The sequence below is a fragment of the Aulostomus chinensis genome, chromosome 8, assembly GCF_037954235.1.
Source record: "Aulostomus chinensis isolate RoL2024-O1b breed Wild chromosome 8, RoL_Achi_v1.0, whole genome shotgun sequence".
Taxonomy (NCBI): domain Eukaryota; kingdom Metazoa; phylum Chordata; class Actinopteri; order Syngnathiformes; family Aulostomidae; genus Aulostomus; species Aulostomus chinensis.
In genome coordinates this window covers 7,503,919-7,527,173 of record NC_141327.1, presented here as the reverse complement: position 1 = coordinate 7,527,173, position 23,255 = coordinate 7,503,919, and the positions used below count along the sequence as shown (strand labels likewise).

General features: G+C 40.4%; 1 protein-coding gene and 1 pseudogene across 3 annotated transcripts in view; one reads left to right on the top strand and one right to left on the bottom strand.

The window, feature by feature from the left end:
• The window catches only part of LOC147256969 (uncharacterized), a 56,250-nt gene that overhangs the window by 31,234 nt on the left and 1,761 nt on the right, over positions 1-23,255 (bottom strand). The window contains exon 1 of one of the 3 annotated variants that reach the window (XM_086210697.1): positions 11,037-11,154. The exons of 1 other annotated variant lie outside the window; for it this stretch is intronic. Coding sequence is in view for 1 of the 2 variants with exons in the window: in XM_086210696.1 (XP_086066822.1) it covers positions 9,133-9,151 (19 nt within the window). In the remaining variant the exon portion in view is untranslated. Of the gene's footprint in view, positions 1-9,132; positions 9,441-11,036; positions 11,155-23,255 lie in introns of those variants that run through there. One more of the 3 variants, XM_086210696.1, reaches the window with a different exon arrangement.
• LOC147256970 (zinc finger BED domain-containing protein 4-like) lies at positions 1,433-3,432 on the top strand (annotated as a pseudogene).

Genomic DNA, 23,255 nt, shown 5'->3' with positions numbered 1-23,255 from the left:
TCGCGTGAAACCTCAGACGAACTTTTCACACTGCAGGCGAACAGAGCAGAGCTGAGCCAAGCCACTAAACACGCGGGTCAAAATGCGGAGTTGACCCTTTCAGAGTGCCCAAAAACCCATGTTGATCCGCATTTTCAGTGCAGAGTGAAAGGGGCTTTACAGAGGTTCAGACAGCAAGCTGACTGCAAGTTAGTTTGTTTTCAATGGACACCAGCAGAAAGCACAGGGGCAGACTTCTTAGAAGTCATCACATACACTTAAATCTATTCATTCTCTGCATACACTAATAGAACTTGGTTCGTTGTTAATATTCTAAGTGAAAAAAATTGAAAATGTGTGAGAGTTGGCTTTTTAGAGTGAGATAGATACATGGAATAACTTTCCTGACGAGGTGCAGTGATTTGACATGAACTTCAAAAGCTACACTGTACCTTTGGGTAGGCCTGCATCGACGCGTCAACTTTAAAATATCTTTGACATCATATTTTGGCGTCGACGCATCGCCACACATATGTGGGTCAGCCAAAACAAGCAGTTAGCACAGCACTTTACAGAATGGAGACCGAACCTGCGACCTCCTCACAGGGTGCCCAACAAACCCCAACAAAAAGCCCCAAAAAAGCAGCTCGCCCTAAATCATCTTAAGTGTGGGATTTCTTTAAATTCAGTCCCAAATGAAAAGATATCATTATCTGCAGCCTTTGCCAAACTGAGCTGGCATACAACACCAGCACAACCGCAATGTTGGAGCATCTAAAGCGGAGGCACCCCCTTGTCTCTCGTGGAGGGGACAATAATAAGTAAGTACGAAGTTCAGCTATACTAATTTTAAGTTTGTGTAGTGTGTAGTGCAGCTTAAGCACTGTGCACTTAGGTGTTCATGCTTGTTTGGTTAGTAGTTAAAGTTAGCTAGCTATTAGCGGGTGGATATGGTAGCTGTGTTCTGCAGCCGTAAGCTATAACTCCAGCTAGCATTAAATGGTAACAGACTTTAACTAATGCACAGCTGTCTAGCCACTAGCTAACATTATTTGGCTCCGTTTGTTGACATTGGCAAACTAGCATAGTGAATCATGATCCTATAAGCTGGCTAACGTAAGTCTGATGGTATGACTGACTTGTAAACGGCAACGAGTTAGCTCTGTGCAGTTTGTTCGTGCCGGGTTAGTAGCGGCTAGATAGCTGTGTTCTGCAGCCGTATGCTAGCTAACGTTAGCAATCGAGCCAATATTAAATGCTAACATACGTTAAATCTTACAGAACTGTCAAGCCGCTGCTAACCCGGTGACACCAGCAGGAACAGACGGCACAGAAAGCTAACTCATGTTATTGCCATTTACGAGTCAATCTTAACGTTAGACTAATGTTTGCCAGCTTATAGTATCATAATTCACTATGCTAGTTCGCCTATGTCAACAAACGAAGCCGCACAATGTCCAGGACAGGGCTGCACGTAAGCTGGTGTGCAGTGATTGTGAATGAATTAATGCTTCATGAGCACTGAAAACATTAAAATGAGTGCCACATCCTCATATGAGTTGCACTGCAAAACATTGACACAGTGTAGATTACTCTACGAGCTTTTAGATAAACATGAAATGTTTTGCTGGACTTAACATTACTTCAAAAGTAACCACGTTAGCCTTCAAGTAAGCCTTCATACCATAGCACAGCAATGACTTTAAGAGTAAATTTAATTTGCCCCATTCTCATAGCTGTTATTCCAATATGCATTGCTATTTTGCTAGGACAAAGCAAAGAACTTTGCCATCCTATCTTGGGAAAGAGGCACAATGCTCTCCACAGAAGGAAGCTGAACTCAGCAAAAGAATCTTGAGAGTAAGTAATTATTTGCATGCTTTTAGCATCTTTTAGTGGAGAATGGCTGTCCTGACCCCATTTATTGTGATAGGTTATGGGTGTTTCTTTACTTGGCCTTATTCTTTGTGTCCTTGTTTGGATTGTGTAATGATTAAGCCTCTTACACTGAAAGCAACATGGCTTTATAAAAGGTGCTGTTATTAACAATAATTTTCTTTATCTTACAGGGGATCATCAAAGACATGAGGCCTTTGTCTCTTGTTGAGGGGGAAGCCTTCATGGATATGATTGAATATGCCTGCCCAGGCTACAAATGTCCCTCAAGGTGGTGGTTTACCAAGCAGCTGGAGAAGGAATACCAACATGTTCTTGACGATCTGAAGGGAAACTTAAAGAAGAGGTCCTCAAATGTAACACTCACAATCGATGCCTGGACAAGTATTGCCACAGAGGCATACCTTGGAGTAACCTGCCACTACGTTAATGAAAACTGGAAGATGGTCTCGTTCGTTCTCTGCACATTGCCCCTCGAAGACAGACATACTGTTGACAACATCGCTCTCTGGTTTGAGGAGGTTGCTAAGAGGTTTGACTTTTCTCTCCATGATGATGTCCAAGCGACTGTTCTGACAATGCAGCGAATGTTGTGAAAGCCCTTAAAATCCTTGAGGAGAAGCATGGTGTTGTCTCACTTCAATGTGCTGGCCATACCACCCAGTTGATTGTCAACAATGCACTGAAAGAACCTCGAATCAGCAAGGCACTTGGGGCAGCAAGGAGCCTCGTCACATACTTCCATAGCAGCGAGGTCGCCACCCTGAAGCTGAAACTCAAACAAGAACAAATGGGCACACCTCAACACAAGATGTACCAATTAGATGGAATAGCTCTTTTCATATGATCAAACACCTCATTGAGTAGCGGTGGCCTGTAACTGCAACCCTCTCAGACCCAGAGGTCACCAAGGCAGCAAAGCACTACTTGGATATGAAAGCCGACCAATGGAGCATCCTGGAGGACCTACATCAAGCACTTGAACCCTTTGAGCAAGCCACCGTCTTTCTGAGTGGAGAGGCATACATCACAATCTCTGTCCCGTCTCCTGTGGTGAAAGGTCTACAGAAGTCCACGCAGACAGCCTTTGAGTCTCCTCCAATTGCCACCTTCCAGACTGCAGCTGCAGCAGACTGCTTCAAGGTTAGTTTAAAAATTCAGCTTTTTAAATCTCTTGTAGTGAACTAACTGAATATTTGAATTACACTGCATCAGTTTGAATCTTTCAATGTTTTCTCATTGTGATTCTATCATGTTTAGCTATTGATTCAGCAGTTATCTTTCTCTTGAAGCACCTTGATTTTTTTTTAATTAAAGTTTACAAATTAAATCTATTATTTCTCAGATGGAAGGATCTGACTACATATGATGAAGACGTGAACAATGTCTGCATCTTCACCCCGGCCCTTGATCCAAGATTCAGAAAACTCAAGTTTCTGTCCACAGATGACATCAGGTGAAAATCAAACTTCAGACCCTTGCACTTGAAGCCAGATGAGTGCGAGTGAGGGAGGGGCCTGACTCCCCCAGTGGCCAGCTAGATCACTCACAAAGACAGAAGCCAAAGTCTGTCCTGGACACATTGCTTGGGTCAGATGAAGATGAAGCGGAGCTGGAAGATGAAGACCCAGCCCATGACCAGAGGGAAGATGCTGTTAGGAATGAGGTGCTTTTGTACTTTGGGGAGAAAGCAATTCCAAAGGACAAAAACCCACTCCAATGGTGGAAAGAAAATGAAACAAAGTTCCCTGCACTGGCTGTTGTGGCGAGATCTTATCTGGCTGCCCCTGCAACATCCACGCCTTCAGAGCGTCTGTTCTCAGCAGCAGGGACCATTGTGAGCAAAAAAAGAGCAAGCCTCACCCAAGAGCATGTGTAGAAGGAAAGAGTTGTGATGGAGGAGAGGCAGGTTCTATGTTCTATGTCTGTTATAGTGTGTTAAAAACACTCAGGTATTTATGTACTGTGCATGGCACAGTGTTAGTTTTTGCACTGCAATTTTTATATTTTGCAATTTTGTACAGGAGAGATTTTTTTTTGGACTGTAAGAGTAAACAGGCTGGCCTTTTTATTTTGTATAATTTTATTCTATATTTTACATTTTGCTGTGCAAAACAGTGTTGTTTAATAAACTATTAACAATTTTTTTTGCATTTATTTGGGATACATTACGGTTTTTAAATAATCGAACAACAGAAAAATAATCGTTAGACTAATCGTCCAACTAATCGTCAGATTAGTCGACTAATTGATAAAATATAATCACAATCGTTTTAAAAATCATCATTTACCCCCAGCCCTACCTTTGGGCAATAAAACAAAATCCTTACATATTCATATATATACCTACCAAATATACAGTGAAGAGGAATTAAATATATTTGGTTTTTCTAGATAAAATGTTCCTGTGCCCCAGTGCTAGTGATCAATGCAGTGACGCTAACTAGACGTCACATATCATGTGAGGGTCTGGAGTGCTACAATGAGCACAGAGCAACATGTTTGTTAGAGATGAAGCACTTGCATTTTTCTTGACCAATTCAGATTTTTTTGTTAGAGTGACCTGCCATTACCAATTTTTGCAGATTATGATTTTTCTGTCTGAACTGAACTGTACTTTACAGAATAAAAACACATAAAAATCCATTCCTCTTCAATGGAATACTTAATTTTTATAATTATACAATTTATAGTAGAAAGGGTACTTAATGTTAAATTTTTTGTCTGTTTATATTATGCAAAGAGCCTATCACAGCAGCTTTGAGTGAGAGGCGGGGTACACCCTGGACAGATCGCCAGTCGGGGTCAACACATATAGACAAACAACCATTGACACTCACTGTTACAACTACAGTCCATTTAGAGTATCCAATTAGCCTAGTCTTCAATTGCATGTCTTTGGACGGTGGGAGGAAGCCAGAGTACCCAGCATGTCAGCATTTATCCTAATTCAGGGCTCTCAAGTGTCACAAATTTGCTGAGTGACACATGCATTTCAACCACTTCACATGCATGACTGTGTGTTTCTCACTCTTAAATATCACATTCTGTCATGGTGAAGTATATGTCAGTGTATAGAATGTAGCCTGGCTTATGCTAGGAAAAGTAGTCATCAATGAATAGCCTACAACACAACAATACAACACATCTATGATATAACTCCCCCATTTTCACATCTCACACCCACAGAGAATGCAAACTTGAGAGCGTTGATCACAGTAATGTTCAAACCTCAATGTTGTTGAAACGGGAGCTTTACTGACCTCTTGCAAATCAGTGTAAAGAGTGAGGTGTCTGTCTTTTAGGTGTTTTGTTAAGTTGCTAGAGCTACTTGACTTTGTGGAGGTGCACCGTGAAGCTGTGTGTCAACAGCAGGCCAAGACGAAGCCGTTGGTATTGATACTTTTGCAAATGAGTATCTTTTACAAATAGTAATTTTTAGTGTTGCATAATATCTGGGTATCAATACCTTTGATAACCCTAATATACATTGGGTTATATCAGGATATTGAGCACCAATTCTGTGAATTACTGTGAGACCTTGTGGGTCTTGCCACTTCAGCTGTCCAGCGGCGCTCCACTGTGCTGTGTACCAAAGACACAGCCTGTGGACATTAACAGAACATGTAGCCCAAAGCAGACGATTTTGGCCTATTTCACAAGTTACAGAGTAAGATGAAGCTGAGGTGACATCAGAAACAAGCTTCTTAATGTGGCTCTAAATGACCTCTTGCAATTAACATTAAATTCACATTAATCAAATACCTCCAACTAGAGCATCTTGTTTCTCTGTTTGGAGCCTGTAATTCTGTTGATTTAAAATTCTTGACTCTACAGTCCAGTATTTCTGATTGAAACGTCATTGCTCTCTGTTGTGTTTATGAAGCTCAACATTTATTTTCACGACAGTAGTTGCCTTGAGTCCATGATGCCAGCAAAATAAGCTATTACACAGATCTCCCTCTTTACACTGACCTCTCTCCACACAGATCTGTCTTTTGTACCGATCTCTGTCTCACCTGGACAGAGGCAGTGGTGGTGTGAGGATTACATTTTTGGACTTCTCCAGCACCTTTAACACCATCAAGCCAGTGCTCCTCAAGAACAAACTGAAAGAGATGGGAGTGGCATCACTGGTGGCTGGTGGCATGGATAAGTGACAACCTGTCTGGCACACCTCAGTATGTGCAACTGCAGGTCTAACACTGTGGTCCGAAGCACAGTAGCACCACAGGGGACTGTGCGCTCTCTGGTGCTGTTCATCCTGTATACTTCCGACTTTAAGTACAACTCAGAGCACTGCCATCTACAGACGTTTGCGGATGACAGGGCCATCATGGGTTGTAATCAGGACTGGACAGGAAGATGAGAACATAATACTGATCCAGAACTTTGTCACATGGTGCAACTCCAATCACCTGCTCCTCAAGACCACTAAGACAAGGGAGATGATGGTGGACTCTCGCAGACCCAAGCTGCACCCAGAGGGGACTGCATCAAATGGGCCTGTGTGGAGATGGTACACACTCACAAATACCTGGGAGTGCAGCTGGATGACAAACTGGACTGGACTGCCAACACAGCTGTCTTTACTTCCACAGAAGGCTGGCATCCTTCAACATCTGAAGCTGCAGCAGACCTTCTACCAGTCTGTGGTAGCGAGTGCCCTCCTGAATGCAGCCTCAACAAGAAGGACGCTTCACGCCTGGACAAACTAGTGAGGAGGGCAGGCTCTGTTGTTGGCACAGAGCTGGACAGCCTAACATCTATTGCAGAGTGACAGACACTGAACAGGCTCCTGCAGACAATCCTCACCATCCAGTGCACAGCACCATCTGCAGGCAGAGGAGCAGCTTCAGTGGCAGACTGATGTCACATTAATCAAATACCTCCAACTAGAGCATCTTGTTTCTGCGGAAATGGTTCCTCCCAATGCTCTTCAACAGCCCTCGGGGACAGCGATATAACAAACACTGATACCTGACTAGTCTCTCTCTCTCTCTCACACACACACACACACACACACACACACTGGACTATTCAGGTGTGCACAAACTGCCTGCTGAACCAACACACTGTCATTTAACAGTACTGCACTCTCTAATGCCGCAACTGCCAGATTTATACTTACTTAATATTTTACTTTTTCTTTTTCTCTCTTATTTTTAATATAGTTGCACCTTGCATGCCTCTTATGTATCTATTTTATTATACAATTTAGTACTTTATTTTCTGTTTTTCCTGAACCCTGAATGCCCCTATGTTTCCATCATTCAAGCTGTTGAAAATTGTGAATTTCTCTGCGAGAGGATACCATACTTCATTAAGTATCCATCTATCTATCTATCTGCATGCTGCAAGTACCTTATGGGTGATAGCAACACACTGTATGAAGTGGACCCTACTTAACCTACCTAACTTATGTGCTGCACTTGGTCTATCCAACATTTCACCTAGTCCTGTTTAAAATTTTTGCTTACACAGTAACCTTGTGCAGTTTGGGAGAAACTGCAGGCATAATATTTTCCATAATTAGAAAAACAACATTTTTTTTAGTTCAAGAAAGGTTGACTTTCTGTTTTTATATTCTGTCAAGTACAGGCCCTAGACAGAAAATCAAAATCATCAAAAATTTCTAACGCCAGGTTGCACTACCAAAAACAACAGAAATCAGAATCAGCCCAGAAAAATGCAGTCGGTGCATCTCTATCCAAGTCTAAATATTTGTTTATAATCACAAGTCATAATGTAACTTATATATTGAAAAACGTTACCACAGTTTTCCTCATACCATGCAGCACTCACTGGACCTTTGTTTAAACTTGACTGTATTGAAAACGTGACAACCCTAGGAGGTATCAAAAAAGGGAATTCTTAAGCATGAAGGAAAAATATATTTATGGGTCGAACTACAGTAAAGGAGACTTGATCTCTGCAGTTGGACAGGGAGGAAAAATTGATGCATCTGTATTGTATAGGTTTTCACGACCTATCAAGGTTGTGCCCCACCTCTTGCCTAATGACAGCTGGGGTAGGCTCCGCCCCCCCCCCACGACCCTAAAACGGGATAAGCTGTTAACAGTGGATGTATGGCATCAGATTGCAGTTCAGCTGCAATATATTGGTATATTGACTGTTGACAAAAAATTAGTTAACTAATTAGTGACTGCTAGCCATGCATAACTTTGTGTTTACTTTGAGTAATGTGGTTGCAGCAACACAGACTTACAAGAAGGGGGCAGATGAGCACACCGTTTATGATAAATTGTAGTTAGTCAGAACAGTGGTACTCTATAAGTAAAGTGTATATTCTCCCATGTATAGGCCAAATTAATTTTATTCTGGATGCTGCTTTTTGTTTCATAACATCACCAGACCTAGTTCCAAATGTGGTTGTGATTAAGCTGACTCAGGTCGAGTGAACATCCGTCGGAATGGGAGGGAGGGAGACACATAGCTGCCAGGGTCATTAGACTGTCAGAACCACAAATGATAACATGAGTAACATTATGTTTCACTATATGCCTGTTCTGGTTACCCATTTTATCTTTTTTTTTTTTTCCTTTGAAAATACTTCTGTGAGCTCATCTTTGCATGATATCTTTCCTACCCAATGAATGAAGTTAGGGAACCAAAGTGAGATTCACCTAGTGACACTTGCTAAAACCATGAAATTTCTTTCTTTTTTTCCCTTTTATGTAGCTTTGGTTGCAAAGATTCAGCAGAAACACTGCAAATGGTAGAACAACATGCCAATATCCAGTGAGACAACATAGCAGCAAACACTAATACCAGCATACAGGAAGAACTCAACACAGACAAAAACAAAGCAAATACAAAAATTACTGCAATAAAATAGACATGCTTCTAATTAGGAACAATAAGTATTCAAGTAGATTTCCAAATGACCTTATACAATGAGCCAAAAATAAATTGAATATTCTATTTTCTCTTCCTCATGCCTATGAATTCTACCGAGGGTGTGCATTCAAAAACTGCCTCTCACATGGTAAAATAATATTTTCTATCCTTTTTTAAATAATACAATTTTTAGGTTGGAGGGAATCTGTTAAATTTTGCACAATATCCTGTACTGGATTTAAGGCCCTGGAGCATGACATGTGCCCCCCCTACTTTATAAAATAGAAGGATTATATTTTTATCAGCTGAAGACCACTGAACTATCTTAAAAATGGGTGTCATATACTGAGAAGAATAAATGCATTTACCCTCTGTTTATTTATTGACATCATTTACCTTTCACACTGAAAAACATGTGTCAACGTGGGTTTTTGTATCCACGTTTGCTCAGCATTCGGGCGCATTCAAGCTTCCAGCAGACGTGGGTCTGAACTCTGGCTGTGTGGGCTGCATGCCTGTGTTTTTCTCTCTTGTACATCATCACGCTGGCAACGTCATCATTACATTTAAAAGTGCGCCGTGTCTCTAAATGCAGTGATGTTCCCATAAATCACCATGTCCCATATGGTTCCACAAATCTGCCGCCGGATTTCCATTTCATCGCGATGCTGAGCCGTTGTGGACTTCACGATCTTGCCAGTGCACTGCCACAATCAATAAAAAAGATTTGAAGACCGCGATACAAGTTGTTTATAAACACAGTCGCACTTCCACAGTTCACGTTAGGGTTCTCGAATTGGTTGCAGTTTCCAAGCATAGATTAATTCACCTAAGGTCATGTACATGTAAATTGTTTGAAAAAAGGAGTGAAATAGTCTTGGGGACATAAACAGGAAGACTGATCTAATGGCAGGGGCCAAAACTTTATTGAGAGGTGAGTAAGCAGCTGTCGCAGCGCATCGCAGCCCAGTGCAGCTCAATTTTTATCATTTATTTTTCCCAGAGCTTCCACGATGACAGCCTGACAGGCGGCACAGTGACAAACTCAGATTGCAACAGGAAGGCTGCGTGAAACCTGAGACAACACGGATTGCCTTTTTCACACAACAGGCGAGCAGAGCCCAGCCTAGCCGCAAAATACCCGGGTTGCTTGGTTGAAATGCCCCCTGACCCTTCCAGTGTGCCCAAACACCTGTGTTCACCCACGTTTTTGGTGCAGTGTGTAAGGGGCTTTAGTAACATTACTGTGTATTTTGTTTGGCATTTTGGGATTAAATGTCCTGACTGCACAGCTGTTGAGAACTGTTTGTACTTCTATTTTGTTGTTGCTATCAAAAAAATATATCCATCACATAGCCATTTTGATCCGTTTTAAACCAGCAATAATCCCAAACACTGATATGAGGTCCTTGGCTTGTTTCCAAGTGGGAAAAGAGGAAAAACCTCCGTCTATCAATCTTTTTTCCGTGCCGATTGTTAGACCGTTTGTGGCAGTGAACGAGACAGCAAGTCTAAACCATTTTATATCGCTAACACAACAAGAACAACAACAACAACAAAACAACTGTCGCGCAACGTAAAACAGACTTTCCCGCTTGCCAGTTAAACCCACAATGCATTGCGGCTGTTGTACTTCCACTACGTCACCATTTCGAGCCATATTAAATTATTCTGCATCCAATTTGTGAAACGTTGAATTATTTGACTTTATTTTTAAAAATCTTTTAACCATGAAGAAGGTACAAAATTTCATACCCATCATATAGCTTTTTGAACTCTCACTCGAGGAAAACTCCCTTAGAATAATAAAGTGCAATTTCACATTAATCATGGTAATTATCAATAATAAAAATATTCTTGCCACATCCCCTGCCCCGTGTTTCTCTTCGCTGCAAGACTTTTCGCTACAGACCAGGTATATCCAATACCCCGCAGAGTCAGTTACCATTCCTCGAATAAATGGCTGATTATGTCTTTAAGAGAGCTGCAGCACTCGTACTAGCCTGGTGATGAATGAATGGCCTACAAACGCTCTACCAAGCCGAAATGTCACAAAAACACGGTTTCGCCCTGCTCACACGCGTAGGCCAAATGCATCTACTCCGAAGATCACGTCCATGCAAATTAATATACTCATGACGCTTCCTCAACTAGCAAACCGAGGAATTATTTGCCAGCTAAACTAAGCGCAGCCATTTTGGGTTAATACAAAGGAAACATAAGGGAAATATACTAATTATTCCGTTACATATTATTGACTATCCTAACACTGCAGTGTCCGCAACTCTTTCTGTAAATACCTTTTTCGGTGAAAGGAAGTCGAAGGTCTTTGTTGTTGACGGAAAATCAAAAGTACTTTTTTTTTTTTTTTTAACTCAGAGTCATAATGGATTCCTTCGTGAGCAACAACAATACAGGCTTCCGTAAAGAGATTTTCAAAATAAAACCCAGGAAAATAATCTTGGATAGGCTCAATGCCGTTAGAAAATATGCCGTATAGAATAATTTAATATAGCTGATATGAGGAATGCATTGTTTACATGGCTTAGTACTCTTATTGTAAATATTGTATGTTTTAGAATTTCAAGTAAAACAAGGGCTTGCATTAAAAAATAAAATAATGTCTCCAAAAAAAGAAAATACAAACAACAGATTTTATCAATCACACTTAATGATCAGCTGACATGCAAACACACTCCTGTACTGTGGGGGATTTTGTCGTTAGTATTGGTACTGCTCACTGTTAAGATGGTTTACTATTGATGTTGACAATACAGGCCATTATTAACTCAAGATGGTTTTTATAACAGCATGTTTCTGGGACAAATCTGGTAAAAGTCTGATTATATTAGACACTATATCTTTTGTTTGACCTATTTTCTTTTTTAATTCTCATGTTCTTCTTATCATGCATCATTTAACAGTTTGAAAGCTTATGGTTTATAAAAAAAATTCTTTGTATTGAACAAGAGACAAAGTACATTCTGGCATGAAACTCATTCTGGTGAAGGTTCATCTTGTTGGTGCATAAATTTACAGGGTCTTTCGTGCTCAGGTTGCAGATTGAGTTGCCATAATAGTCACCAGCTGCCCAGAGAAGTATCTATCAAGACAGACAGCCAACAAATCATCGTTGAATAATGACAGTTATTGATAGAGAAGATCAATTCTTCAAATCTTTTGCAATTTTTACAGTTCCAATAACGGCCCACAAAACAAGAATTTAATGTCAAAAATTTACACACAGTGTATATGGGGAGTGAAAAACATGAAGGTGTTACTTTACTCCTGGTTTAAATAAGACAGAATATTAAAGTCCATGACTGATTATTTGTTACATAACATAATTTTCATCGGTTTTTGCGGTGAGGGGTGGGGGGTTTGGGGGCTGAAGCCATCCCAGCTGTCTTTGGGCAAGAGGTGGGGTACACCCTGGATGGGTTGCCAGTCCATCACAGGGCCAACGCATAAAGACAAACAACCATTCACTCTCCCAGCTACACCTACACTCAAATGAGAGAATCGGATTAACCTAGTCCCCTGTTGCATGTCTTTGGACTGTGAGAGGAAGCTGGAGTACCCGGAGAGAACCCATGCAGGCACAGGGAGAACATGAAAACTCCATACAGAAAGTCCCCATGCTTCAGCTGGGGCTCGTACCCACAACCTTCTTGCTTTGAGTCAACAGTGCTAATTACTGCACTTAACAGGATAAGTGGTAAAAATGGATGGATGGATGGATGGATGGTCTCTTAGCAGCTGTTCAACCATAAATGCCTGACTAGTGCAGTCTCCTCTGAACAGTTGATGTTGAGATGTGTTTACGACTAGAACTCTGTGTGGCATTTATCTGGGCTCTAATCTGAGGTGCTGTTATCTTGTGATCTCTGAAGCTAGTGACTTGGATGAACTTATCCTGACACTGATTCAAAAAGGGCCCCAACGTGAGAAAACCAGAACTTTGGGAACAGAGGGTATTTTTTCTCTTTTGCCGGCTTTATTATTTTTTAGGGCCTGAGCCAGAAGGCACTTCTGGCGAAGACCCTATTATGTTTGCTCGGCAGAGCAACACATTAGCAGCACTAAAAACACTAAAAACACACACTAAACAGTGTCCCAGGCCCCCCCAACACCCATGAGGCAACTGGGCCAGACGGCCCGGAGCCAGTTTTCACATACACACCCATTCAAAACCTGGTATTATACTGTTCTTGCTCTCAATGAATGCGCGCTATATGCGCATAATGCGCATAACGCGCATAATCTAATTTGACCCCCTGAACATGCATGAAATTCGCTGAAATTCGGCACAATTCACCGGTCTGGCTAAACATTCACTAATCACAAATCAAAACACCACAAAAGTCTATAGCGCCACCTAGGGAGCCACACAAAAAAAAGATAATTTTTTATAATTTCGAGCGCTATAACTCCTCACACGAAACTCCCACAAACATGGGACCAACACCGTTGGACTTGTCTCATCAAGACCAACAATTCATTTATCTGACCCCTCACCGATCTACAACAGAATGTCCACAAATTGGACAAAACTGTCAAAATCAGGACTTTTTTTACTCCCCGCACAAAATCTATCTCTTCCTAAACCGTAAGGCATGGCTTCCAAACTTTCACACATTACTCTCCCAACTGTGCTCTTCAAAAATCTTTAAAGGTTAATATACTACACGCTCGGTTCCTATTTTATAATCCGTCAAAGTGGGGGACACACATTTCACGCTTACAATGGAAGTCTATGGGGAAAGCGTGTCCTCTCAGGGTACATACTGTCAAACAAATGCTTCTCACGTCTACACCATACATCCCACAGCTTTTAAAAAACACACCACTGTATTCCTGACAAAAATCCCTACAAAAATATGGTATTATGTGTGACTTTTGACCAACGTATGCCGAGTTATTCAGCTTTTACACACTACAATTTTTTTAATCCTCCACTCTCTCCACTCTAGCACAGATCAAAGAAAGTGCAGCGGGGGAGGGGTTCTTAACGGGCCAGCTGCCAGCTCTGCTCTCACTCTCTGCATCACACTGTGCAGCGCACTGAGCCTCTGCTCTCCACTCTGACACAGATGGCAGAGAGCGAGCAGAGAGGGGAGGGGCTCTTAAAGGGCCAGCTCTCAGCTCTGCACTCACACTGTGCAGCGCACTGAGGCTCGTATCTCTTAAACTACAAGGGCTAGAGCTTTGCCAATTACAACGTTGGATTCGGGCTGGTGTCAAGGACGCAGCCGTAGGCCACACAGGGGCTCAGGCCCTAACAACGCTGCTTGCAGCTTTAATTAGGGCCTGAGCCAGAAGCTACTTCTGGCGAAGACCCTATTATGTTTGCTCGGCAGAGCAACACATTAGCAGCACTAAAAACACTACAAACACACACTAAACAGTGTCCTAGCCCCCCCCCCAACACCCATGATGCAGCTTGGCCAGACGGCCCGGAGCCAGTTTTCACATACACACCCATTCAAAACCTGGTATTATACTGTTCTTGTTTTTTTTTTTTTTTCTCTTTTTTATTTATAGAGAAACAAATACAGCCAGGGGGTTATGGACATACAGAGGCAAATTATACACAGAGCATTTGTTAAACAAAAACATTGAAAAGAGTACACAGATTTAGGGTTTTCACAGCTTTGGTATTGTTAGATTTTTGGATGGATTTAATATATTGCTTGGTTTCATTTTTAAAAATGAGGAAAAGTGTTTTTTTGTTTGTATAACGACATTTGTGGATGTGCCATTTTGCTAATAGAATTATAAGATTAATAACATAAAATTTAGATCCATTAGTAGATTGAAAGTTGGTGAAACCAAACAATATATGTTCAAAACAAAGGGAAGGATGAGGCTCAATAGAAAAAAAATAACAGGTTACAAATATCTTTCCAAAATTCCGAAGAGAAAGGGCAAGACCAAAATAAATGAAAAACATCTTCTGGGTGATCTACACAGAAAGAACAATTAGTATCAATATCTTTTTTAAAACGTTGTGAGAGAAAGACTTTAGAAGGGTACATTTGATGGATTAATTTGAAAGATACTTCCTTTATCTTGTTATTAATTATATATTTAGCAGGTAAGTTCCAAATTTTTTTCCAGTTAAGGTTTTTAACAAAGTTGTTCCAATAGGATATTACATAAGGGATAGATACAACTTCTTTTTGGAATAATGAGCGAATATTACGATTACTACTGCGAGAAGGAGAGAAACAAATTTTACCAACTTCCAGTTTGGTAGGATCAAGGGGTAAAAGAGATTGATTTTGGACTATTGTATTTTTAAATAACACAATGACTCCGGCAGGGATTGATTTTATAACTATGTTGAATTCATTAACAGGGATTGAGATATTATATTTTTGGGTAAATTCTTGATAACTAAGTAATGAACCATGTGAATGAAAAAACTGATGTACCATAAGTATATTGTGAGAAAACCAATGTGAGTAAAATAGGGATTTGTTTCTATATAAGATGTCTTTATTATTCCATATATAGTATCTATGCGGGGAAAAATTATGTTTGTAAATTAGTGACCAGGAAAGAAGCATCTGTCTATGAAAGTAGGATAGTTTTAAGGGGATTTTTTTCAATGTTGTTACACAATAAAAGGAAATTAAGGCCTCCTATTTTAGAAAAAATAAAGTTAGGTATGAAGTTCCAGAAAGAGGAAGGTTTCTTGAAGAACTGTTTTAGCCAATTTATTTTGAACGTATTATTTAAAGTGTGAAAGTCTAAGAAATTAAGGCCACCTTTTTCATATGAGTTCATTATTACTGATTTTTTTATGTAATGAGTTTTGTTTTTCCATACAAAGTTAAATAACATTTTGTCAATCTCTCCTGAGACCTTTTTATTGACATCAAGACATAAAGCAGCGTATGTGAGACGGGATATTCCCTCGGCTTTGGTTAATAAGATTCTGCCCCTCAGTGACAAATCTCTCTGCAGCCATAGATTCAGTTTTTTCTGGGTTTTGTCAATAATTGAATTATAGTTTAAAATGCATCTGGCTCTCCTATCCTTAGTAATGACAATTCCTAAGTAAGTAATAGAGTCTTTTATAGGTATACTGCATATAGAATGGACATTACAGGGTTTAAGAGCAAGCAATTCACATTTTTTTAAGTTCAAGCGAAGGCCAGATGCAAGAGAGAAAGTATTTATTAAATCAATAGCTAAGGCTATCTGAGAGCTATCTTTTAGAAATAAGGTCGTATCATCAGCCAGTTGGCTGATAATAATTTCGTTGTTCGCTATTGAGATACCCTTTATTGGACTAAGCTTTAAGGAGTCAGTGAGTAATTGCGTACAAAGCAAAAATAGATAAGGTGATATAGGGCATCCCTGCCTGACACCACGTTTGAGGAAGAAACGAGGAGAAGTACCAGCATGTAATTTTATTGAGCAGTTTCCTTTTGTATACATTGTTTTAATGGCCCTACTGAAATATGTCCCAAAACCAAATTTTTCTAGAGCGTGAAATATGAATTTGTGTTCGATTGTATCGAAAGCCTTGTAAAAGTCTAAAAAAAGAATGAAACTTTCATCAAGGATGAAATCAGAATAATCTATTAAATCAAGTACTAATCTGACATTGTTGGCAATATGTCTATTTCTCATGAAGCCGGATTGAGTCTCATCTATTATGTAGTCTAAAACAGATTTAATTCTTTCAGCAAAAATCAGTGCAAATATTTTGTAATCGTTATTAAGTAGACAAATTGGGCGCCAGTTGTCGATCAGGAGTATATCTTTCTTTGGTTTTGGTATTAGAGTTATAAGGCCTTGGGTTAAAGTAGGAGGAAAGGATTCATTGTCTATACATTCTGAGAAGAGGCCAAGGAGGAAGGGTGCAAGCTGTTTGGAAAATGCTTTATAAAATTCAGAAGTAATGCCATCTGTGCCTGGAGATTTGTTAAGCTTGAGATGATCAATAGCAGATGTAACTTCCAGTAGTGTTAGCGGTTTGTCACAGGATTCCTTTAAATCAAAGTCAATTGACTTTGTTTCTGTGAGAGACCCCAGAAATGGACAGGTAGAATCTTCACAATATTTTGAGTCGTATAATTTAGAATAAAAATCTGAACAGTATTTAGCGATTGTTGTAGGGTCATCTGTAATGCTCCCACTGACGTTTAGTTTTTGTATTGAGTTATTTTTGGCATGAAATTTCTCAAGACGAAAGAAATAAGCAGTATTCTGCTCCCCTTCCTCTAGCCATCTTCTTCTACTTCTCACAAAAGCCCCCTCAGCCTTCAGTCTGTAGATATCATCTAGTTTGTTTTGCAAGCTGATTAAATGTTGAGAATCACTCTCAGTTAAGTTTCCATTAGTTTTTTGTGTTATTGAAGTTAAATCTGAAATTACTTTTTCGTCTTCAGCTTTTTTTTGCCTTAGCGATCGAACTTCCATATGCTCTCAAAAATTTAGATAATTCAAATTTTAGGAGTTCCCAGTTACTACAAAAATTATTTTCTAATAAAGATTTTTGCCAAAACCGTTCAATTTGTGCTTTGACAGATTTAGACACAATGTCATGTTTTAGAATAGAGCTGTTAAGTTTCCAATAAGAGCTTCTGTGGTGAATATTTGGGTTAAGAGAGATTTGTATTGGGATTGCTTTGTGGTCTGTTAAAGGAGTAGTGAGGATATTGACATTGACAATGTTATTATCAAAGCTATTAGAAATCAGCCAAAAGTCTATGCGTGATAAACTAGTATATGTTTTATTGTTCCAAGTATATGAACTCACACCAGGATTTTTTTCTCTCCATATATCAACTAGGTTGAATTTATGCATAAATTGTATTAAATTAGAGGCCAAAGAATAATTGGATCGTCGATCGAGGCCATCTATCTTGAAGACCGTCTAGAGCACAGGTGTCAAACTGATCCAGTAAAGGGCCGGTGTGTCTGCAGGTTTTCATTCCAACCAAGCAAAAGCAACACCTGATTCAACTTAAATCAATCAAGCTGTGTCCACACAGCTCATTTGTTGGATCAGGTGTTGCTTTTGCTTGGTTGGAATGAAAACCTGCAGACACACCGGCCTATTACTGGATCAGTTTGACACCCCTGGTCTAGAGCGATATTAAAGTCACCCCCCATTACTATCACTGCGTTCGGATTATACTGTTCTTGTTCTCAATGAGTGCGCGCTATATGCGCATAACGCGCATAATCTAATTTGACCCCCTGAACATGCATGAAATTCGCTGAAATTCGCCACAATTGTTTGTTCTGTCTCAACATTCACGAATCAAAAACAAAAACACCACAAAAGTCTATAGCGCCACCTAGGGAGCCACACAAATAAAAGATAATTTTTTTAAAATTTCGCGCGCTATAACTCCTCACACAAAACTCCCACAAACATGGGACCAACACCGTTTGACTTGTCTCATCAAGACGAACAATTCTTACACTCTGACCCCTCACCTATCTCCAACAGAATGTCCACAAATTGGACAAAACTGTCAAAATCAGGACTTTTTTTACTCCTCGAACAAAATCTATCTCCTCCTAAACCGTAAATGGCAGCACTTCCAAACGTTCACACATTAATCTCCCAACTGTGCTGATTAAAAGTTGCTAAAGGTTAATATACTACACGCTCGGTTTGGATTTTATAAGCCCTCAAAGTGGGGGAGACACGTTTCACGCTTACAATGGAAGTCTATGGGGAGAGCGTATCTTCTCAGGGTACATACTGTCAAACAAATGCTTCTCACGTCTACACCATACATCCCACAGCTTTTACAAACACACCAATGTATTCCTGACAAAAATCCCTACAAAAATATGGTATTATGTGTTACTTTTGACCAACGTATGCTGACTTATTCAGCTTTTACACAGTACAAATCTGTTAATCCTCCTCTCCTCTCCACTCTAGCACAGATCAGAAACAGTGCAGCGGGGGAGGGGTTCTTAAAGGGCCAGCTGGCAGCTCTGCTCTCACTCTCTGCACTCACACTGTGCAGCGCACTGAGGCTTCTATCTCCTAAACTACAAGGCCTACAGATTTGCCGATTACACCGTTGGATTCGGCCCACTGTCAAGGACGCGGCCGTAGGCCACGCAGGGGCTCAGGCCCTAACAACGCTGCTTGCAGCTTTAATTAGGGCCTGAGGCAGAAGGCACTTCTGGTGAAGACCCTATTATGTTTGCTTGTTTTCATCTATATTTACAGATTTATTATTGAGTGGAACAAACCACACTTATGTCTGGGTTAATCAAGGATATAATTAAAGAAATCCAAACTATTTGGCAAGTTAAATTTATCCTTACTGTTCTTCATATATTGTGCTGGTAATGTCATGTAATTTCTTTTCAAATGTAACATTTTTCGTTCCGATATGTGTATTTTTACTGCTCCAACAAAGCTGTTCCTCTTCATGGGTAAATCAATCATTCAGGCAATCAGTATCTGAATGTCTCTGATGCTGTACAGTAGGTATTGCAGTCCAACAACACCTTGATCCTTCCTTTTCAAATGTTTTGATTGTGTTTCTCTTATCAGGTGTTCAAAATGATTACAATAAAAATAGATAATTTATATTAAGCTTTGTTTCAAACAATAATAATTTATCAGGAAATGAGGCCTGATGGGCTGAAATAGCAGGCTTTGTGCTGTTCAGTGACACCTGCTATAAAAAGGAGTCAAGGCGGTCTTAAAGATGTGAAAATGTTCCCAAAGATCATTCTTCATGTTTGTCGTGGAACAAGATTGGTTTCAGGCCTTTTTCCAAAGGAGCTCCAAAAGGCTCACTTAACCCTTTGAGGCCTGGCTGAGACATGGGGCCTATTGACCCTTTGACCCTGTTGCTCTTTTGCTCTCATTTGGCCTCTACAGTGGATACAGACCTGAAACTTGAACTGTGAACTTGAACAAGAAGTATCTTCAGGAAGGAGGTGGGGCTTCAAAATTTTAAATATTGTTTTTTTTGCAGAGGTGTGAACTCATCCCAGAAATCTCATCTCATTTGGAGCAACTTTGACCAAGTTATGATGCTTAATTGATAGACTTTACTGGACTTTGCCACGCCCTTTATGGACAGCAGAAAGGATTTAGGGGGGTCAAACCACCACAGATGCGATCCTTATGGAGGACAGAACAACATACTAAAATGTCAACTTCCTAGGTTCAAAGAGAAAAAAACTATCCCCTTGTGAAACTGGGCAAAATCAGGGTCTGTGACTGCTGCACTCCGAGAGCCTTTTGGAGCAGAATTGAGGATCAAATCTGGGTTCTGGTGTTTCTACTTGGGCTACATACACCAAACTTTACACACATAGTATAATGCCCAAAAACACAAGCCCCAAAGACAGCAGCAGTTGTTTTTTTTTTCATAAAGGACGTGCACTGTCATTACTACGATATGTCTTCAGCTCTGTAACTTCTAGATGGCTGAAAATGTCAGAATCAGTCCTCTCACTGACATCAATCATTGGTGTGACTTTTGGTGGCTTCAGCTCAAATGAAACCAGGGAAACAGGGCCAGACTTTGAGGAGCCCCTTAGGGTTAGTGGATGCCCCAGGACCATGCTTGGGCCGTTTAGCACCTAGATGGCTGAAATTCACAGCACATGCTACTCTTGGGCATTATATTATGTGTGTAAAGTTTGGTGTATGTTGCCCAAGTAGAAATACCAGAACCCAGATTTGATCCTCAATTCTGCTCCAAAAGGCTCTGGGAGTGCGGAAGTCACAGACCCTGATTTTGCCCAGTTTCACAAGGGGATAGTTTTTTCTCTTTTAACCTAGGAAGTTGAAATTTTAGTATGTTATTCTGTCCTCCATAAGGATCGCATCTGTTTTACTGCAATACCTACTGTACATGCATCAGAGACATTCAGTTATTGATTGCCTGAATGATTGAGTTACCCCAGAAGAGGAACAGGTTTGTTGGAGCAGTAAAAATACACATATCAGAACGAAAAATGTTACATTTGAAAAGAAATTACATGACATTACCAGCACAATATATGAAGAACAGTAAGGATAAATTTAACTTGCCAAATAGTTTGGATTTCTTTAATTATATCCTTGATTAACCCAGACATAAGTGTGGTTTGTTCCACTCAATAATAAATCTGTAAATATAGCGTGAAAATGATAGAACTAAAAGGCCACCTCTGAGTGCATGAGTTAGCCTATGTGACGGATGTGACGTCAGCAGACCGCGCCCATTAGTTTGAAATATTGTTTATATTCTTCATGCTGATTGTTAGATCTATAATGGTTACAAATGTACTTTGTAGGTAGAATAAACATCCAGAAATTAAATTAATTTGTAGATTGTCTTATTAATCAAAAGATAAAGGATTTAAAATATTTGTTTGTTTTTTCCTCGGAGTGTGCGACAATTTCCGGATTTTCTCACAGAAGAACAGGGGGCCGACTTCCACGGAAGCAGACATATGGAATTATTTTTATTGAACAGCTACAGTCAACAATGACAGAGGAATGAGAGAGGATTTGGCAGTTTCACTGTGAAACACAGTCATAACTCAGCATATGTTGGTCAAAAGTGGAATGTAAAGACATCAGTGCGTAGAGTTTTTTGTCAGTAATTCAATGGTGTGTTTTTTGAAGGTGTGAGTGTTTTAGTTTAGAAGCTTCAAGTGTTTGTTTGAGAGTATGTACATGAGGGCAGAGAAGCTCCAATTGTGGTTTCCATGACTACAGTAAACGAATCTGTGCCATCCGTGCCAGAGTGGAGAGCAGCTGAAAAGTGTACATTTTAAGTGTGTGAAAAGCAAATAACTCTGCATATTTTGCTTGGAAGAGGAATATAATACCATATTTTTGTCGGGATTTTTCAGAGGAATTCATTGGTGTGTTTTGTGAAGCTGTGTGAGTTTAAGTGTAGACGTGAGAAGCGTTTGTTTGAGAGTATGTGCCCTGAGAGGACATGGCCTCCCCATTGACTTCCATTGTAACGTAAAACATGTCTCCCCGACTTTGACGGCTTTTAAAACGCAAACCGAGCGATTCATATAAAAACCCTGAGTATCGTTTAATGAGCACAGTTGGGAGAGTAATGTGTGAAAGTTTGGATGCGATACCATTTGTGGTGTCAGAGGAGATGATGTTTGTTCGGGGAGTAAAAATGTCTTGATTTTGACAGTTTTGTCCAATTTGTGGACATTCTGTTGTAGATAGGTGAGGGGTCACAGTGTATGAATTTTTCGTCCTGATGAGACGAGTCCAACGGTGTTGGTGCCATGTCTGTGGGACATTCGTGCAAGCAGTTATAGCACTCCAAACGTTTTATTTTGTTTTTTGGCTCCCTAGGTGGCGCTATAGAGTTTCCCCGGAATGTTTTTTTCAGAATATCGAAATTTTCGCCAGACCGGACGTGTGTGCCAAATTTCAGCGAATGTCATGCATGTCTAGTGGGTGTAATTATGTGATTTATTGGCGGCGGAACCGGAAAGAATAATAATAGGAAGAAAAAAACAAAGCAATTTCAAATATAATTTTGCCACCTTTGTTTTCAATGGGAGACCTCACCCCCAGTCCCCCCCCGGACCCCCCCTTGATGTTTTTAGAGGCCTGTGATGCTCCTAAGTGTGTGTTTTTACTGCTTTTAGCGCTGACTTCGTGTCTCTCAGACTTCGAAACATAATAGGGTCTTCGCCTGAAGTACCTTCTGGCTCAGGCCCTAATTAAAGCCGCAAGCAGCGTTGTTAGGGCCTGAGCCCCCCCCCCCCCCCCCCCCCGCGGCTGTGGCCGGACCGCCGGCCCGAATCCAACGGTGTAATTGGCAAATCCCTAGGCCTTGTAGTTTAGGAGATAGAAGCCTCAGTGCACTGCCCAGTGTGAGTGCAGAGCTGCCAGCTGGCCCTTTAAGAACCCCTCCCCCGCTGCACTGTTTCTGATCTGTGCTAGAGTGGAGAGGAGAGGAGGATTAACAGATTTGTACTGTGTAAAAGCTGAATAAATCAGCATACGTTGGTCAAAAGTAACACATAATACCATATTTTTGTAGGGATTTTTGTCAGGAATACATTGGTGTGTTTGTAAAAGCTGTGGGATGTATGGTGTAGACGTGAGAAGCATTTGTTTGACAGTATGTACCCTGAGAAGATACGCTCTCCCCATAGACTTCAATTGTAAGCGTGAAACGTGTCTCCCCCACTTTGAGGGCTTATAAAATCCAAACCGAGCGCGTAGTATATTAACCTATAGCAACTTTTAATCAGCACAGTTGGGAGATTAATGTGTGAACGTTTGGAAGCGCTGCCATTTACGGTTTAGGAGGAGATAGATTTTGTTCGAGGAGTAAAAAAAGTCAAGATTTTGACAGTTTTGTCCAATTTGTGGACATTCTGTTGGAGATAGGTGAGGGGTCAGAGTGTAAGAATTGTTCGTCTTGATGAGACGAGTCCAACGGTGTTGGTCCCATGTTTGTGGGAGTTTTGTGTGAGGAGTTATAGCGCGCAAAATTAAAAAAAATTATCTTTTATTTGTGTGGCTCCCTAGGTGG